Genomic DNA, 17326 nt, shown 5'->3' with positions numbered 1-17326 from the left:
TTAAAGTGCAAGAGACACATATCCTTGGGATTGTATCAAAGGTGCCTGCCTTGAGTCTATGTTGTGCCTGCCTTGAGTCTATGTTGTACTTAAAAGGAAAAAATGATGATCTCCAGTCTACCAAGAGCGAAAGTTGCTTGAAACTTGGCCATTACTCACTCTGAGCAGATAATACCCTTCCTTCTCTTCATAATCAAAGTGAAAAAGTCTTTGAATATTTTCATCACATACTCTGATCTTTTGTTTAATTGAAAAAAACCAAATCAGATATTTTGAGAGAGCACAGGCGGATGCCTTCTTCTTTACTTCATAAATTTGGAGGAGAATGTATCCCAGGAGATTTTTCAGTTGTTGGTAGTTTTATCCTGAGGAAGTTTTGCTTTTGAGTTGGACCTTAAAAGTGTTAATAGGGTGAAAGGATTATAGCAAGAGGTTTACTTACATGAGTAATCAGATTTTGAGTAGGGGACATGCATTCAATTAACAAAAGCCCCCCCCCCCCATTTCTTTTTTAGCCAGACTACAAAATAGCTGACCCAATCTGTACATTTGTGTTTTCCATCCTGGTTTTGGCCAGTACCATCACAATCTTAAAGGACATCTCCATCTTATTCATGGAAGGTAGGAGTGGTTTTTTATTATCGTTGCCACTGTTGCTAATGCTTTCTTTCCCTCAATAATCAATGGCATCAAGGAATTCTCACTATTAATTTGCTTGATGGGGGGAACGTAAACCTGCAAGACATGCTTGTGGATAAAAATAAAGTGTTTGTCAGTCATATGAGCAGAAAGATAAGCGATTGGTTTCTATTCTTCCTTCAGCAATTGTTAAGTAATATGGAACAGTGTACAAACAACAATTCATACAAACACTAAAGATAGTCATTGAAAAAAATGCGTTGCAAAAGTGTAAATTTATTCCTAATTGTATGGAGATATGAGAAATATGTAGTAAATACATTTCTCTGGCAGCACTGAAACTAACATGAAGGATTCTCCAAGTCTTTTCTTAGACTATATAGGCAATTCTTCAATTTTCACATCAAAATTATTTGAAGTGTTTTTTAAAATGCATACTGTTGATTCCATGCTAATAGTTCCCGAACCAGTGGAACTTAGGTGGAGTCTGAGATTTGTATTCCTTTTTACTTTTCTTTTCTGCCACCAGGGTTATCACTGAGGTTCAACATCTACACAGTGACTTCACTGTTCCTAGTAGCCATTTTTATTTTTTGATGGAGAGTGAGAGACAAAGAAAGATACAGAGAGAAGGGGAGACACTTGAAGCACTGCTCCACTATTTGTGAAACTTCCTACTTCAGGTTGAGACAGGGGACTTGAACCCAGGTCTTTTTTGCACATGATAATTTATGCTTTCTACCAGGTGAGCCACCATCTACCCCAGAGGTTTGTACTGAGGATGCTAGTCCAGGGACCATATTTCAGAATCGACTATTGAATTCGTCTTTTATATCATCAAATGGTTCTCACTTGAACACAATGGGATCATCACCTATGAAATCCAGTGAGACATAGAAGTTTGCATACCTCAACAGTATCCAGACAATGACTGAACTCCCCCCCTACCCCTACTCCTGCCCTGTAGCACATTATTGACATAAATAGAATCAGTGTTAATGGACAGTTGCCTTCAGTGACAGCTCACACTTTCTTAGAGTCCACTGACAAGTATACATTTAAGATGTATGTTCTTGCACCAACAAGTAAGCTCACCTGGCAGGATACCTACACACAAACCCAGCTTAAGGCCAGGCCACCAGCACATGGGGTAAGCCGTGGTGCTGCAGTGTCTTTCTATTTCCCTTTCTAAAAAAGTTAATTTGGAGCAAGGAAACCTTGGAAATAACAACAGAAATAGAGAAGAAGATGATGAAAAAGAAGAAGGAGGAGGAGGAGGAGGAGGAGGAGAAGAAGGAGGAGGAGGAGGAGAAGGAGAAGGAGGAGGAGAAGAAGGAGAAGGAGGAGGAGAAGAAGGAGAAGGAGGAGGAGAAGAAGAAGAAGAAGGAGGAGGAGGAGGAGGAGAAGGAGGAGGAGAAGAAGAAGAAGAAGCAGGAGGAGGAGGAGGTGAAGGAGAAGAAGGAGGAGGAAAAAGAAGAAGAAGAAGAAGGAGGAGAAGGAGAAGGAGAAAGAAGGAGAAGGAGGAGAAGGAGAAGAGAAGGAGAAAGAGAAGGAGAAGAAGAGATGCACGTTTTTGGCTGGGCACCATAATTATGGCAGTTGATAGTATTGACAAGAGCAAAACAGAAAATGGAATCAGCATCACTGAGTAACAAGTGAACTTCCTCAGTCTGAGGGTTATAAGAGTTGATTTGTCAAGTCACAGATGCATTCATTTCCTTTTTTGAGAATCAGATGCTGAGCTGCAGCTGTTGTTGACTTTATGATCATTATTGACTTAAAGTGGGAGACTAAAAGATAAATTGCTACACAATTTTGAGATGATTATATTTCACTTTTCTCTCAGCATAGCTCTTCTCTCACATTATATTTCTTATTTAAAGGAAAAAAAACCTAATTATCCAAACTAGCAAGTAGCTGCTATCTAAGATGCTTAGTTATTAAGCTTGGTTTTCAAATTAGGTTAGCGTAAATGTGTACTTATAGTTTGTAAAAGTTTAAAATAAAACAGAAAAGTATAAACAGTGAGGAAAAGTACTCTCATTTTTTCACCTTTGAATTTTCCATCACATTTATCAGCTGTAGCACATAAAAATAAACTGAAAGATGACTTTCAACAAAGTCTGCACATATATACACATATGTGTGTGTGTGTAATGTATGCATTTTGTCTTTTTATATACAAGAGGGGTGGGTTATGCTTTGATACATATTATATTCTTGTTTGTTCATTTGGAGATCTTTCCATGTTAGCACACACAGTGATTCATCCCATTTTTTTATCTTAACTACAAAATATTCTACTCTATGAATGTATTTGCATACATGTACTACTTTGTTGATAATACAAACTACGCACAGATTCTTCATTTTTTTTAATCTATGGATTAATTCCTTAGAAATATTATTGCTATTTCAAATGTTACAGGGATTCTAGCATTTGTTAGCTACTGTCCTTTCTCTCTTTCTTTCTTTTTCCTCTTCTCCTCCTCCTTCTCCTTTTTATTATTAAATCTTCATATCGTTTCATTTTTAAAAACATTTTAAATTTATTATTGGATAGAGGCAGAGAGAATTTGAGAGGAGAAGGAAGGTAGAGAGAGAGAGAGAGAGACACCTGCAGCCCTGCTCTACCACTCTTGAAGCTTTCCCCTTGCAGGTGGGGACCAGGGGTTTGAACCTGGGTGCTTGTATTTTGTAATGGGAGCACTCAACCTGGTATGCCACTGCCTGGCTCCATATCATATCATTTTTTTCATATCAACTTCTTCCCTACCGAAAGCGTATAGGAGTGCTCAAATCTCCACATTCTCACTATTTTGGGACATTGTGTCTCTTTTTCTAACCTAATAGGTAAAATACTGTATCTTACTAATTATGTACTAGATTCCTTAACCATGAGTTATAGAGTAGTTAATGTACATGATGGCAAGGAAAATTATTTTTAAACATTAAATTTGGCATTTCCCCAAATTAATTAATATTTTTGCCGAGTCTCCCTACAAAAAGTTTCTATTATATACTAGGGCATGAAACCAGTGGGAGCATATCTACTTGTTCAACATTAGTCCATAAAATAAACTAACAATGAATCTGTAGTCTCTCTTAAAATAAGTAGGTATATAAAGTAAGACAGAAAATTCACAGAATGAGTTTGAGGCTTTATCTCAAGGAACTTAAGAAAATGAGAGGGAGTTTTCAAAGGGTCAACTGATGCTCCCCAGATAAGATTTAGGAATGACAACCAACTTTTGTGTTTCAGTACTTAAAGTCTATATCACTTCACGTCACACTCAGAGCATTGTACTTTAGAGCTTGACATCCCTGACTATATCATAAATCTCTTTCACTGGTTGATGCTTTTTAACTTTCCTTTCTCAAGTTAACTAGGAATTGTGGAATTTATAACTACCTCATAAATAGTTATTAAATACATAACCAATCTGAAGTGCCTAGCGCAATCATGGTAGGTTTTTAATAAATATGTATTATTATTATTATTATTATTATTATTATTATTATTATTATACCCCAGTGTAGTCTTCCTCCACCTTTTTTGTTTGTTTGTTTTTGTTTTTGCTTCTGTTACTCTGAACCTTGTGCAGCTTATAGAGTAAAGTCACATGTTGACACATTATTTATTTCCATCCTGGAGCAATATACATAAAGTGAGATTAGACTTAACTCAAACTGTCAGACTTGAGGAAGAAATATCATTTTTTGTTTTGTTTTACCAGAACACTGATCAACTCTGGTTTATGGTGGTACAGGGGATTGAACCTGGGATTTAGGAGCCTCAGGCATGAGAGTCTCTTTACATAAACATGCTATCTACTCCCAGAAGAAATCTCCATAAAAAAGGTTCTTAAATCCTGAAATGACGAAGGGTTACTTAAGTAAGCCATTCTTGATTAAGTGCTTATGAGAATCATCTGAGAATTTGAGAACTACTCAATCCCAGGCCCCATTGAGGGAGATTTTTGCATCATTGATTGAGGTGGAGACTGGCCCTAATGTTTTCTAACATGTGGTCAAGATTGAGCATCACCATAAAGTGGCGCAGTAAATGGAATGCTTCTCCATCTGCACTGCACATCAGAATCACCAAAAGAGCTTTGACAGGACTGCAACTGGGTATTATTCCCAGTGTTCCTGAGTTAATTGCTTTTGAGCGTAATCTAGTCATCAGAATTTCTAAATTCCTGTCTGGTGATATTAATGCATATCCCAAATTGAGACTCCCTATTAAAGCTTATAGATTCTAAAGTCTGATCCAGAAATTTTTCTTTCATTTTTTCAAAAAAAATTCTTTAAAATTTTAGGAGAACTAGAATGAAATTGAGTTATTGTTTTTCAACAAACATACAAGGCTTTTGTTATATGTGACTCAAGTAGAGGCTTAAAAGAGGTCCTCACCAATGTGTGTGGGAACCTCACTAGGGAAAGATAGAAACAGGCTGGCAGTATGGATCAACTTGCCAACATCCATGTCCAGCAGAGAAGCTATTATAGAGAAGCCAGGTCTCTTGCAGTCCATAATGATTCTTGGTCCATGCTTCCAGAGGGATAAAGAATAGGGAAACTTCCAATGAAGGGAGAGGATATGGAACTCTGGTGGTGGGAATTGTGTTATTATCATTATTAAATCACTGAAAAAAAAAGGTTCTCTCTAAGAATATCTTTTACAGCACCACTTTTGGTGTATCTTTAATTGACTGAGATTTGCTATTGCATCAAATGCATGGTTGTGCTGGTTAGGTTATTTTTTAAAATAAATTCTCATATTAAACTGATGTCTTTTGTAATTCTAACCAATCTTTTACTTTGTTTCTATTTATCTAGCTAGACAAAGTAGATACTTGCCCTTTTGTAATTTTTCATCTTCTGTATGACAACTCTTGCATTATTTGAAAAAGCTGTCATCCAGTTTTCCTTGGCTTTCTTTTCTGTGGGCTAGAAAGTTTAGTTCCTTCAAATAATATAATAGATGAGTGACTTGCAGGTTCACCTTCATGTCATCTGCCCTATACTGTTCCTATAGAACTGAAGATAACCATAGGAATATTGCATTCACTATCTTACACAGTGAACCCTGATTAATGTTACTAATGTAATAGGAAATTTAAAAACCAAGTAACAAAATGGCATTATGATGTAAGGATCCTTATTACTTGATTAATCAACCCATTAAGTGACTTGCTGTATAACTAACATTTGTATAGCACTGTAATTTACAAAGGACAAATGTTTTCTGATTTGTGCCTCGAGTAATCTTGAGAACATATTATTCTTACCACTCCTATTCACTGCAAGTGTTCTGAGATAAGAGAAATTCCAAAATTTGATAAATATATAGTAGCTATATCCAGGGTGCTGGTATAAGATTATTTGCTTCCAATTGCCATGTTATTTCATTTTGTTTTCAGAGTGTATACAAAGATAAATGGGAAAATATAATTTGTTTAATAATATATCCTGAAAATAAAGGCCGATTACTGTTATTGGTTTCTGCATAGTCATCTCTGCAAATATTCTTTGACTGTTTGATTGATGGCAAAACCTTTGAAATTGTCAGGTGAATCTCATTTGTAAACACTTGGAGTAAGAAATCAGAAAAAGGCCTACTTTTTTGAAGGCTTTTCACTCCTGTTAAACCACTTACTAAGCTATATGACCTACTGTTTCTTCTTGTCAGGTGTGCCAAAGAACCTGAGTTACAACAATGTGAAAGAGCTTATTCTGGCAGTGGATGGGGTGGTGTCTGTGCACAGTTTACACATCTGGTCATTAACAATGAACCAAGTGATTCTCTCAGCTCATGTTGCTGCAGGTGAGTGAGTTTTGTAAATACTCCAGACAAATTCAGTCCTTACTCCTTAAAGTCACTAATTTCTGTCCCATTTTACTAATTTCTGTCAAAGTGGCTGTATGAGCCTAGTATTATCAAGGATCTTTGAAAATCACAGCTTATAAATGTTATCATAGCAACAGTTTTTCCGTTGGTATCCTTTGAAGCTAACTGTAGTAAATAGAGCATTAAAGAAAGGGTTAAAGTTCCACCCAGATATGAAAACCTAAGTGTCTGAAAACTAGATTTCAGCTGTTTGAGTTTGTGCTATATCAGTTAAGTAACTGGAATAAAATACAACAATAAGTCTTCATTGAATATCTCCTGTGTATAAAATGCATAGAAGACTGAAAGGTAAAGGAGACATAGATATAAAGAAGCAAAGAAGGCATGTTGACTGTTATTGATAGTGGTTCATTTATTGGAGCTGAGAAATAATATAACCAAATGAGACCATTATTGGATATTGAGTATATTCTAAAAACGGCTTTCTTGAGTAGAAGATAATTTTTGCCCATGATGTATTTTGAGGGGCTGGGAAAATAAGCAGTGGGAGGTCTTTACTTCCTTGAGAGATAGCTCAGACCAAGGATGATATATTTGATTTCAAAAATATAATTCAAGAAGCTATTCAGAGGCAGAGTACAGGAACACCAGTGACAACCATTTCAAGGCTTGGCTTTCTCAGACATCCTTGTGTTTGCTGAAAGGTTCAGGGAATTTACAGCATCTACTACACCTATATTTCACAGCAAATGGAAAAATCTAGAAATAATCATAGATTATTATCGAGGGAACTTTTCTGTCTTTTCAAGACATTTGAGACAAAAGGAAGACAGCAGTGAGGATTGCTGCTCTCAGAAAGGTCTGCAGGGATCTCTAAGTGCCTCCTGGCTCCTGTCTCTAGCCCTTGATATCAATTGTGATTAGATTGAAGAGTCCCAACCCAAAGGCCCAAAGGGATTGGTAAGCAGTATTGTGTAAGCAACAATTCTATCTTGTCTTTTCCCAGGATGATCTCTTTTTTCCATTATCAGCTCCTAGGAGAGCCAGACTCTAGAGAACCACAGGCAGGAAGAGTTCCCATAGTAATGGGGTACTTTGTTGCACTAGAATTCCCCCCTTGTCATGTCTGCTTGAATTTGGATTGACAGAGCTAATGTGGCTCCTTCCCCGCACTCTCCTGTGCTTCACTCCACTCAAGTCAAAGCACTTGAAACTGGAGATTTAGCTGTCGCCCCTGTGCATACTGTCAGTGCCAATCTTACTGTGGTTCTTTATCAACAGCAGCCAGCCGGGACAGCCAGGTTGTTCGAAGAGAGATTGCTACCATCCTCAGCCACAGCTTTACTATACACACCCTCACCATTCAGATGGAATCTCCAGCCGACCAGGACCCTCACTGTCTTTTCTGTAAAGACCCCCGAGACTAGCTTGACTACACTGTGGATTTCACAGGATTGACAGGTCATTGCATGCTGCTCTGCAATTTTAGGAACATAAGAAACAAACCAGAAAAACAAGTGTGAGGAATTTATAACAGAGCACCATTCAGACATTCTTCTTTGTTTACTTCCTATCCACTGTGAATGATGATACATTTAGATTCATCAGTCAATCGGATTATAAACTCATCAACAGATATATTCAGTTACAAAATCTGTTTCTAGATTATTCCTGACTAGGGCTGAGATAGCAGCTGTTTGTAACCACAGACAGCAAATTTCACTTTTTTAATAACATATGCCCAGAGTGAGGGTATAGGAAAGTATTATCAGGAAGCAGTGGCTAGGAAAAGACTCACAAAATTCTCCCTTAACACAAGAAACAAAAAATAGGAAGAGCAGAGTCAGAGAATGCGGAGGCCCAGCATCCCACTAGAACTTATCTCTCTTACCATGTTGTAATATGACTTGAGGAAATATTTTCTGACTTTCTTGTCTATCAGATTTATTATACTATTCACTCAGCAGAATAGAAATGCCCTCTCTCCATCATGTTTATAAACTATGTAGTGATATATATGAAAATATTGAATTATGTTTTACTTCTTTATATAAAAGTTCTGGAAAATAAAAAAATTAATAAAATTACTGCATTTTGAGTCTCTTAAAAATATGGTATAACATACTTTTAAAAATGGTGACAGCATGACTGTACACTTGCTTCAAGTCACATAGGAAACAAATTCAGCAAAAGAATTAGTATAAGAACTCTCAGTTCTTGAGTAGTATTTGAGAAACAACAACTACTGCCCATGTGTTGTTCTGAGCCAATCTGATGTTTCTTCTCAGATTATTTTAATATTAGGCAACTTTAGGAATTTGGAATTAGTATCATTATAGTATAGATAACAATTTTATGGGCTCAGAGGGGTTAACTTTACCAATAGCATTTACTTACTCATTCAAAAATATTTTTCTTTTGAAAAGTAAACTTTTATTGGGGCTAGGAGACAGAATAATGGTTCTATAAAAGACTTTCACACCTAAGGCTCTGAGCTTCCAGGTTCACTCCCCAGTACCATCCTTAAAACAGAGGTGAACTGTGCTCTGGTCTCTCTACAACTTTGTCTCTGTACCTCCTTCATTAAGATAAAATAAATAAAATACTTTAAAAATAAACTTATTTGTGAGATAACATTAATTTGTGATATCACATAAATTTCTGGCATACAATATTATAATTTTATATGGGTAAATACTGCATCACAATCATCATCAAAATACTGCATCACAATCATCATCAAAAGTCTAGTTTTTATAAATCGTCATTTGCCTGTTTCGTCCACTCCCTTCCCCATTTCCTCTCTTGTTAACATCAGTTTTTTTTCTATATCTAGGATCTTTTTTTGTTTATTTGTTTACTTTGTGTATTTATATTCCACATGAGTGAAATCATACACCACTTGTGCCTATTTGGCTTATTTCACTAAGCACAATATCCTCAAGGTCATCCATGCTGTTGCATGTAGAAGATTTCACCAAGCTCATTCTTTATAGTATCGCAGTTGTTCTTTAACTAAATAACACTTATACCAGACTACAAATAGTGTCAAGTGGTATGAATGAAAACTGATTTAGGTCAGTGTTGAACATCTAGGTCATTTAGGTCAGTTGAAGGTCAGTGTAGAACATCTATGAAGAATAGGTAATCAAATTGAACCCTCAACAAAATGTAAATGATAAATAAGTGGATGATGGGACAAAGCATATTCTAGAAGAAAGGCAAGCATGAATGAACATGCTAAAGAAAATTAATGGCACTTTATTATTATTTATTTATAAAAAATAAAAAGTATTCACTGTATTTCACTAAATACAAAAGTAAATTCCAAGTGGATCAAGGACTTGGATGTTAGACCACAAACTATCATACTTAGAAGAAAATATTGGCAGAACTCTTTTCTGCATACCTTTTAAAGACATCTTCAATGAAACTAATCCAATTACAAAGAAGACTAAGGCAAGTATAAACCTATGGGACTACATCAAATTAAAAAGCTTCTTCACAGCAAAAGAAACCACTACCCAAACCAAGAGACCCCTCACAGAATGGGAGAAGATCTTTACATGCCATACATCAGACAAGAGGCTAATAACCAACATATATAAAGAGCTTGCCAAACTCAACAACAAGAAAACAAATAATCCCATCCAAAAATGGGGGGAGGACATGGACAGAATATTCACCACAGAAGAGATCCAAAAGGCCAAGAAACACATGAAAAAATGCTCCAAGTCTCTGATTGTCAGAGAAATGCAAATCAAGACAACAATGAGATATCACTTCACTCCTGTGAGAATGTCATACATCAGAAAAGGTAACAGCAGCAAATGCTGGAGAAAGTGTGGGGTCAAAGGAACCCTCCTACACTGCTGGTGGGAATGTCAATTGGTCTGGAGAAAGAACTCTTCGAAGGCTAGAAATGGACCTACCCTATGATCCTGCAATTCCTCTCCTGGGGATATATCCTAAGGAACCCAACATATCCATCCAAAAAGATCTGTGTACACATATCTTCTTGGCAGCACAATTTGTAATATCCAAAACCTGGAAGCAACCCAGGTGTCCAACAACAGATGAGTGGCTGAGCAAGTTGTGATATATATACACAATGGAATACTACTCAGCTGTAAAAAATGGTGACTTCACCGTTTTCAGCTGATCTTGGATGGACCTTGAAAAAATCATGTTGAGTGAAATAAGTCAGAAACAGAAGGATGAATATGGGGTGATCTCACTCTCAGGCAGAAGTTGAAAAACAAGATCAAAAAAGAAAACAGAAGTAGAACCTGAACTGGAATTGGCGTATCGCACCAAAGTAAAAGACTCTGGGGTGGGTGGGTGGGGAGAATACAGGTCCAAGAAGGATTCAGAGGACCTAGTGGGGGTTGTATTGTTATATGGGAAACTGGGAAATGTTATGCATGTACAAACTATTGTACTTACTGTGGAATATAAAACATTAATTCCCCAATAATAAAAATATTCAAAAAAAGAAAAAGAAAAAAATATATTGACAAGACCATAGGATACAGTTCCACACAATTCCCTCTATCAGAGTTCTATATCCCATCCTCCCCATTGGGAGCTTCCTTATCATTTATCCCTCTGAGAATATGGACCAAAGATATTTATGGAGTTCAGAAGGTGGAAGGTCTGTCTTCTGTAATTGCTTCTCCACTGAACATGGGAGTTGGCAGTTTATTCATATTTCCAGCCTGTTTCTATCTTTCCCTAGTAGGGCAGGGCTCTGGAGAGGCAGGATGCCAGGACAAATTGGTGAGATTATCTGCCCAGGGAAGTCAAATTGGTGTCATGTTAGCACCTGCAACTTGGTGTTTGAAATACATTAAGATATAAAGCAGAACAAATTGTTTAATAATCAAAAACCTAAAGGCGGGATTATAGCAGATGAGATTTGGGTTCTCTATTTTGTAAAAAGCTAGTACGCCTATTTTAGGTATATTCCAAGAGACCCATGACTTTACTAATTTTCACCCGAGCCCGACAGCTTTCTAGTCCTATTTCCAACTCTGACACCGTCTCCCCAGGTTATGGCACTTTTGAGGAACTGAGAAACATTCATGCTCTCTCCAGGCTGAGCTGCCTCTGGAAACTTTGGTCTTGGCATTTTTGATACTTTGAGATGGTTCATTCTTTAGTATTGGAGTTGTCCTGTGTAAGGTTTTTAGCCATATCCCTAGGCTTTAACTATGAACACTTCCTATCCCCCAATTATAACAACCAAACAAACACAAGTTTAAACTAATTATCATGTAAGGAAGCATGGTGGTTCAACAAAGCATAGAAACATGGAGTTTGGAATGGTTATCTTTTGAGAAGAAGTCAAAACAATAATAGGCAATAACTTGAAGTACTTTATTTCACACCAGATACATATCAGTTGAATTTCCAAATCTTCCTCCAAGGGGAATGAATACTTGATAGCATTTGTCTGAGGCTAGGGGATTCTTCCTGTTATAAATTTTATTCCTGCGCCATATATGTGTGTCTTACAGCCAAAGCCATGTGACATCACTTTTTTCTCTTATTATCTCCTTGTTAAATAAACATAGATGGGGTGTGGCACTTTGATTATGCTCCAGATATGATTGTTTCTTTTCATATTCCAACTCCTTTAAGTACAGAACTGAGTGGGCAAGTTATATCAAGTTATAACAAGCCCTGGCCCTCTCAACTTACATTGAAAATGGATTCCAGAAGAATTTAAAGACGAGTGCTGTCTTTGTTGATCTCACAGCAGCCTATGACACGGTCTGGCACCGTGGTCTCCTAGTCAAGATCTCAAGATGCCTGCCTCCATGGGTGGCCAACACTATATCGTTTCTTCTCCAAAACAGAAGATTCCGGGTGCATCTGGGTGACAAGTCTAGCAGATGGAGACTTGTCTCAAGTGGCCTCCCCCAGGGCTTTGTTCTGGCTCCTACGCTATTTAATATTTACATCAATGACCTCCCAGAAACTTCTTCAAGGAAGTTCATCTACGCCGATGACATCTGCTGTGCAACTCAGGCATCCAAGTTTGACATCCTCGAGGAAACACTCACGAAAGACATGTCTCTGATATCTGATTACTGTAAAAAATGGTGACTAATCCCTAGCACTGCAAAAACGGTATCATCTGTTTTCCATCTACACCATGCCTCGGCCTCGCGTGAGCTTAATGTGCAGCTTGGCGATACGAGAATCCGGCATGAAGCCCAGCCAGTCTGTCTTGGCGTTACTCTCAATCGCACTCTGTCATTTCACGAACATCTCATAAAAATTGCAGCAAAGGTGGGCGCGAGGAATAACATCATTGCAAGACTGGCCAGCTCCTCATGGGGCGCGAGCGCTTCCACACTACGATCATCATCTCTGACATTATGCTATTCCACTGCAGAATACTGTGCCCCAGTATGGTTCCGTAGCCCCCATGTCCACTTGGTCGATTCCAAATTATATTCCTCCATGAGGATAATTTCTGGAACCATCCGTCCCACCCCAGTTCCATGGCTGCCAGTTCTTAGCAACATCGCCCCGCCAGATATTCGTCGGGATGCGGCATCATCTAAGTTCATTTCCCACGTCTACGCTCGACTGGACCTGCCAATATACTTGGATATCTTTGCCCACCCTGTCCAACGCTTGACGTCTCGTCACTCAATCTGGTCCCCTGTGCCTACACTGAACTTCTCTGTTCCAGACTCTTGGAAACAGAGTTGGCAGTCAGCTGAGGTAAAGAACAAACACCTCATCGCAGACCCCTGCAAGTGTCAACCTGGCTTTGACCTAGCACGTTATGATTGGGCCCTCCTCAATCGCTATCGAACAGGCCATGGCAGGTGCGCCGCTATGTTCCATCGCTGGGGAGCCAGAGACGACCCGAACTGCCCCTGCGGCTACAGACAGACTATGACCCACATAGTCAACGACTGCCACCTCTCCAGATTCAAAGGAGGTCTCGAAACTTTACATCAGGCTCAACCTGATGCTGTTGACTGGCTACGGAAGAAGGGCCAACACTAGAAGGAGAAGAAGAATCTGGCCATTCAAATGGAAGTCTCTGAAGAGCTGATCATCCAACTTTCCCACTCTCTATGTGCACAAGGAGAATTGAATGTACTGAATCTCAAGATTCAGATTTTGGGTTGGGGAGATAATATAATGGCTATACAAAAAGACTTTCATGCCTGAGGCTCCCAAGTCCCTGGTGCAGTCTTGGATACCACCATAAACCAGAGCTGAATAGTTCTCTGGCCTCTCTATCTCTCTTTCCTTAAAATAAAACAAATAAAAATATTTTTTAAATATTTTGATTTTGTTTATTTATGAATTTTGTCATCAGTTGGGTCTCATTGCTCCTGGATGATTTTTTTTCAGATAGAGACAGACAGACGAAGGGAGACAGGAAAGACACCATAGTGCCACTGAAGCTTCCTCCAGTGTGGTAGGAACCTGGCTTAAAGTTGGGTCACACACAGCAAAGCATGAACACTCCCAGGTGAGCTATCTCATCAGTACAAGAATTAGCTTTTAAATAGTATAGAAGAGATTAAACCAGTCAATTTAAGTTTTAATTTAAAAAGAAATGGACAGTTAGTGTCAATCCTTAATCTAAACCCTGCAATCTTTCATAGGGCTAGTGAACCTTTACCACTTTGGTAATGATGTGATGTTTTGTTTGTAGGAGCAATTGGGAAAAGTCAGAAAAAGTCTCTCAGTCCCAGTCTTTGATTTTTATATTTTATATTTACACTACCTAAATTTTAGCCCTTGCCTCTAACAAGACGTTTGGAGAGAGCACAGTTCCATTTTGAAGATGTTATCCAAAAGTATAAATGTCCATTTAGCCACTAAATGTGGTTACAGAAAACTTGTTTTTTTTTTCTATTTGAAATTCATGTGTATTAATATATAGAGAGGTCACTGCAAGAAATTTTATTTTATTGTTAAAGTTGCTAAATAATAAATGCCATGTTTATTATGAAATTTCATATACTCACTGTTCAAAATAAAATATTTCTACCTACCCAAGTGTTAAATATAGCCAGACTAACCAAAAAGCATGATAGAAACCTAGATATTCATGAAGCCAATAAATACTACTTGACCCTAGCAAATAGGAGTCACAGATAAACATTTAGCTACAAAGAGATAGAAAGCATATTGATTCAAGAAGTTTATTTACTCCCCAAGTATAAGGTGAGCACCTGCTTTGTGCTAGGCATCATGTTTTGATCTATAAAGAAGAATAAGGAATAGTCTGTGCACCTAAATCATCACTATAAGATAATATCATCTGGGGAGAGTAAAATACAATGAGGATGTTCAAGCTTTTGGTGGATCTGGTGGAACCTGAGTTTTGTGATTTTCCCTCCACTTTACTGGGGGTTAATGGCTTATAGGACAGTTGACACAGAGACACAACAACGCATTTCCCTATGACAGGTGTCTGTAAGATACTCTCTTCCCCAGCTTCGGTCCTTTTCCGCCCATTGTGCAGTTTTGTATTTTTGTGTACTCCAAAGTAATTCTAAAGAATGGCCAGTCTAAAAACCTCCACCAATAGAAGTCACTGAGTGGGAGATTAAAGCACATACTTAAGACACCTATAATTATATACTGAATTACAGTGACACAAATGGAATTTAAAAAAAAGAAAAGTGATGGGGAGTTGGGCGGTAGTGCAGCAGGTTAAGCGCACATGGTGTGAAGCCAAGGACTTGTGGAAGGATCCTGGTTCGAGTCCCAGCTCCCGACCTGCAGGTGAGTTGCTTCACAAGCAGTGAAGCAGGTCTGCATGTGTCTGTCTTTCTTTCCTCGTCTCTGTCTTTCCCTCCTCTCTCCATTTCTCTCTGTCCTATCCAACAACAATGACATCAATAACTACAACAATTAAAAAAAATGAAAAGTGATAAGAATTACTGACTAGGTTTGGCTACTAAGTTTTCATTTTGTTGAGGTGACAGGCATGTTGAACTTTGAATTGTATTTGGAGGTCCTCCAGAAAGATGAATAAAAGAACATTCTAGAAGATAGTAAAACTCTGCTAGTCATGCTTGCACTTGTCTATGAACTTTCAAATTTTTTTGAATTTTTATCTTTATTTATTATTGCATAGAGACAAAGAGAAATTGATAAGGGGAGAGGGAGATTAAAAAAAAAGGAGACAGAGAGACACCGTCAACACTGCTTCACCACCTGTGAAGCTTTCCCCCTGCAGGTGAGGACCAAGGGCTTGAACCCATGTACTTGCACATTATAATGTGTGTGCTTAACCAAGTGTGTCACTGCCTGGCCCCTGAACTTTCAATTTGAAAAGAAGAATATGTGGAAGGAACAAAATGTTCATTTCTGTGATTTTTTAAAAAACTATATAATTCTATGGCTTTATCATCATTAGTATTGCAAAAAATGGGAGTTACGGCATTGATGATTTTTCTACCACTATCACATCTAGCAGGGTGCTGGAAACCCAACCCACATTAATAATTGCTGAGACACTGACTTGGGAAGTATATGTGAGTCTTGTCATTATTTTTCATTTGCATTTGTACTTTTCTGAAAATTTGAGGGCCCAGAAAACACTGACTTTGACTGAGGAGGTCACATCTGTGCCATCTCTTCAAACCAATCAGTGCCACTGAAACAGCTACTTAGCATTCTGCTGATGGCTCTCTGCTCAGTGGAGAAAAATAGACTTGTTACCCCACCTCAGTGAGCATGTTCAGGCAACCTGGATTAGAGCCACTCCTATTCCTAATGTCTGCTGTTTCATGTGGCTCTCAAAATGAGAAGGACAATTTATGTCAATCTAAGTCTTCTGTTTTAAGGTCTAATGGATATATATATATATATGTATATATATATATATATATATATATATATATTTGCTTTTCTATGTATTTTATAAAAGGAAAACACATAGTTCCTACTATAATATTACAGATATTCAGGGATTTGTCCATCAGCCAAAGGTCTTACTCCATGGCTCACAGGTATTTCTGTTATCTCCCTAAAATTCTACTTCTTTAGTTAGCTAGGTAGAAAACTCTAGATAGTAGATGTTTTGTGATAAAGTAAAATACACTCAGCAAGGAGGATTTAAGGACTTAAGAGTAAAGAACAGAGATAACTAGCAATTTTATATGCCACACATATAAAATTTTTTTGCCATTTCCTTTTGCCATTTCCTTGCTGTACACAGAACTCTAGACCATTATATTAACTGGAATGATGTAAAACAATTCTTTTTTTATTAGTGATTTAATAGTGATTGAAAATATTGTAAGATAACAGACATACTATTCCATATAGTTCCCACCACCAAACTTCTATGTCCCATCCTATGCATTGGCAGCTTCCATAGTCTTCATCCCTCTGGGAGTATGGACTAAAGTTCTGTAAAAGAATACTTTACTCAGTAATGCTATGTTCTCTCCAGCTATCAAAACATCAATGCTTTTTATGTATTTTAAATTAATATGCTTTTTATTATTATTATTTGTTATTATTATTCAATACTCCTACAGAGTATTAAAATCAGGCCAATTTTACCACCACCCTCCATACCTAATATACTTCTCTGCCATCCAGCACCAAGTCAAGGTTTATTTAGGGCTTTATGATGATGTTAAAGTTCATAAAATAAATTTATGTGTTCCATATGTTTGGTTACAGATGGGGAATGGGAACGCTGAAGGATATAAAGGCAAGAATGTTTGTATTTTGAACATCATTTCTGTGGTTAAATTACCCGAGTTTGAATCTTAACTCTTCTCTTTATTAGTTCTGTGACCTTAAGCTTGTTATTCCAACATTTTGTCTCTG

At 37.6% G+C, this 17326-nt stretch overlaps 1 protein-coding gene across 2 annotated transcripts in view; it reads left to right on the top strand.

Annotated features, from left to right (window-relative positions):
• Positions 1–8397, top strand: part of SLC30A8 (solute carrier family 30 member 8) — a 40495-nt gene extending 32098 nt beyond the window's left edge. For both annotated transcript variants that reach the window (XM_060203945.1, XM_007516653.2), the window contains 3 exons: positions 516–621; positions 6335–6469; positions 7775–8397. In XM_060203945.1, coding sequence (XP_060059928.1) covers positions 516–621; positions 6335–6469; positions 7775–7920 — 387 coding nt within the window. In that variant the 3' untranslated portion in view covers positions 7921–8397. The remainder of the gene's footprint in view (positions 1–515; positions 622–6334; positions 6470–7774) is intronic.
• The last annotated feature ends 8929 nt before the right edge of the window (positions 8398–17326 follow it).

This window comes from Erinaceus europaeus, chromosome 1, assembly GCF_950295315.1.
Source record: "Erinaceus europaeus chromosome 1, mEriEur2.1, whole genome shotgun sequence".
Classification (NCBI taxonomy): Eukaryota; Metazoa; Chordata; class Mammalia; order Eulipotyphla; family Erinaceidae; genus Erinaceus; species Erinaceus europaeus.
The sequence above is the reverse complement of the archived record's forward strand: the minus strand, read 5'-3'. Positions and strand labels throughout refer to the sequence as shown.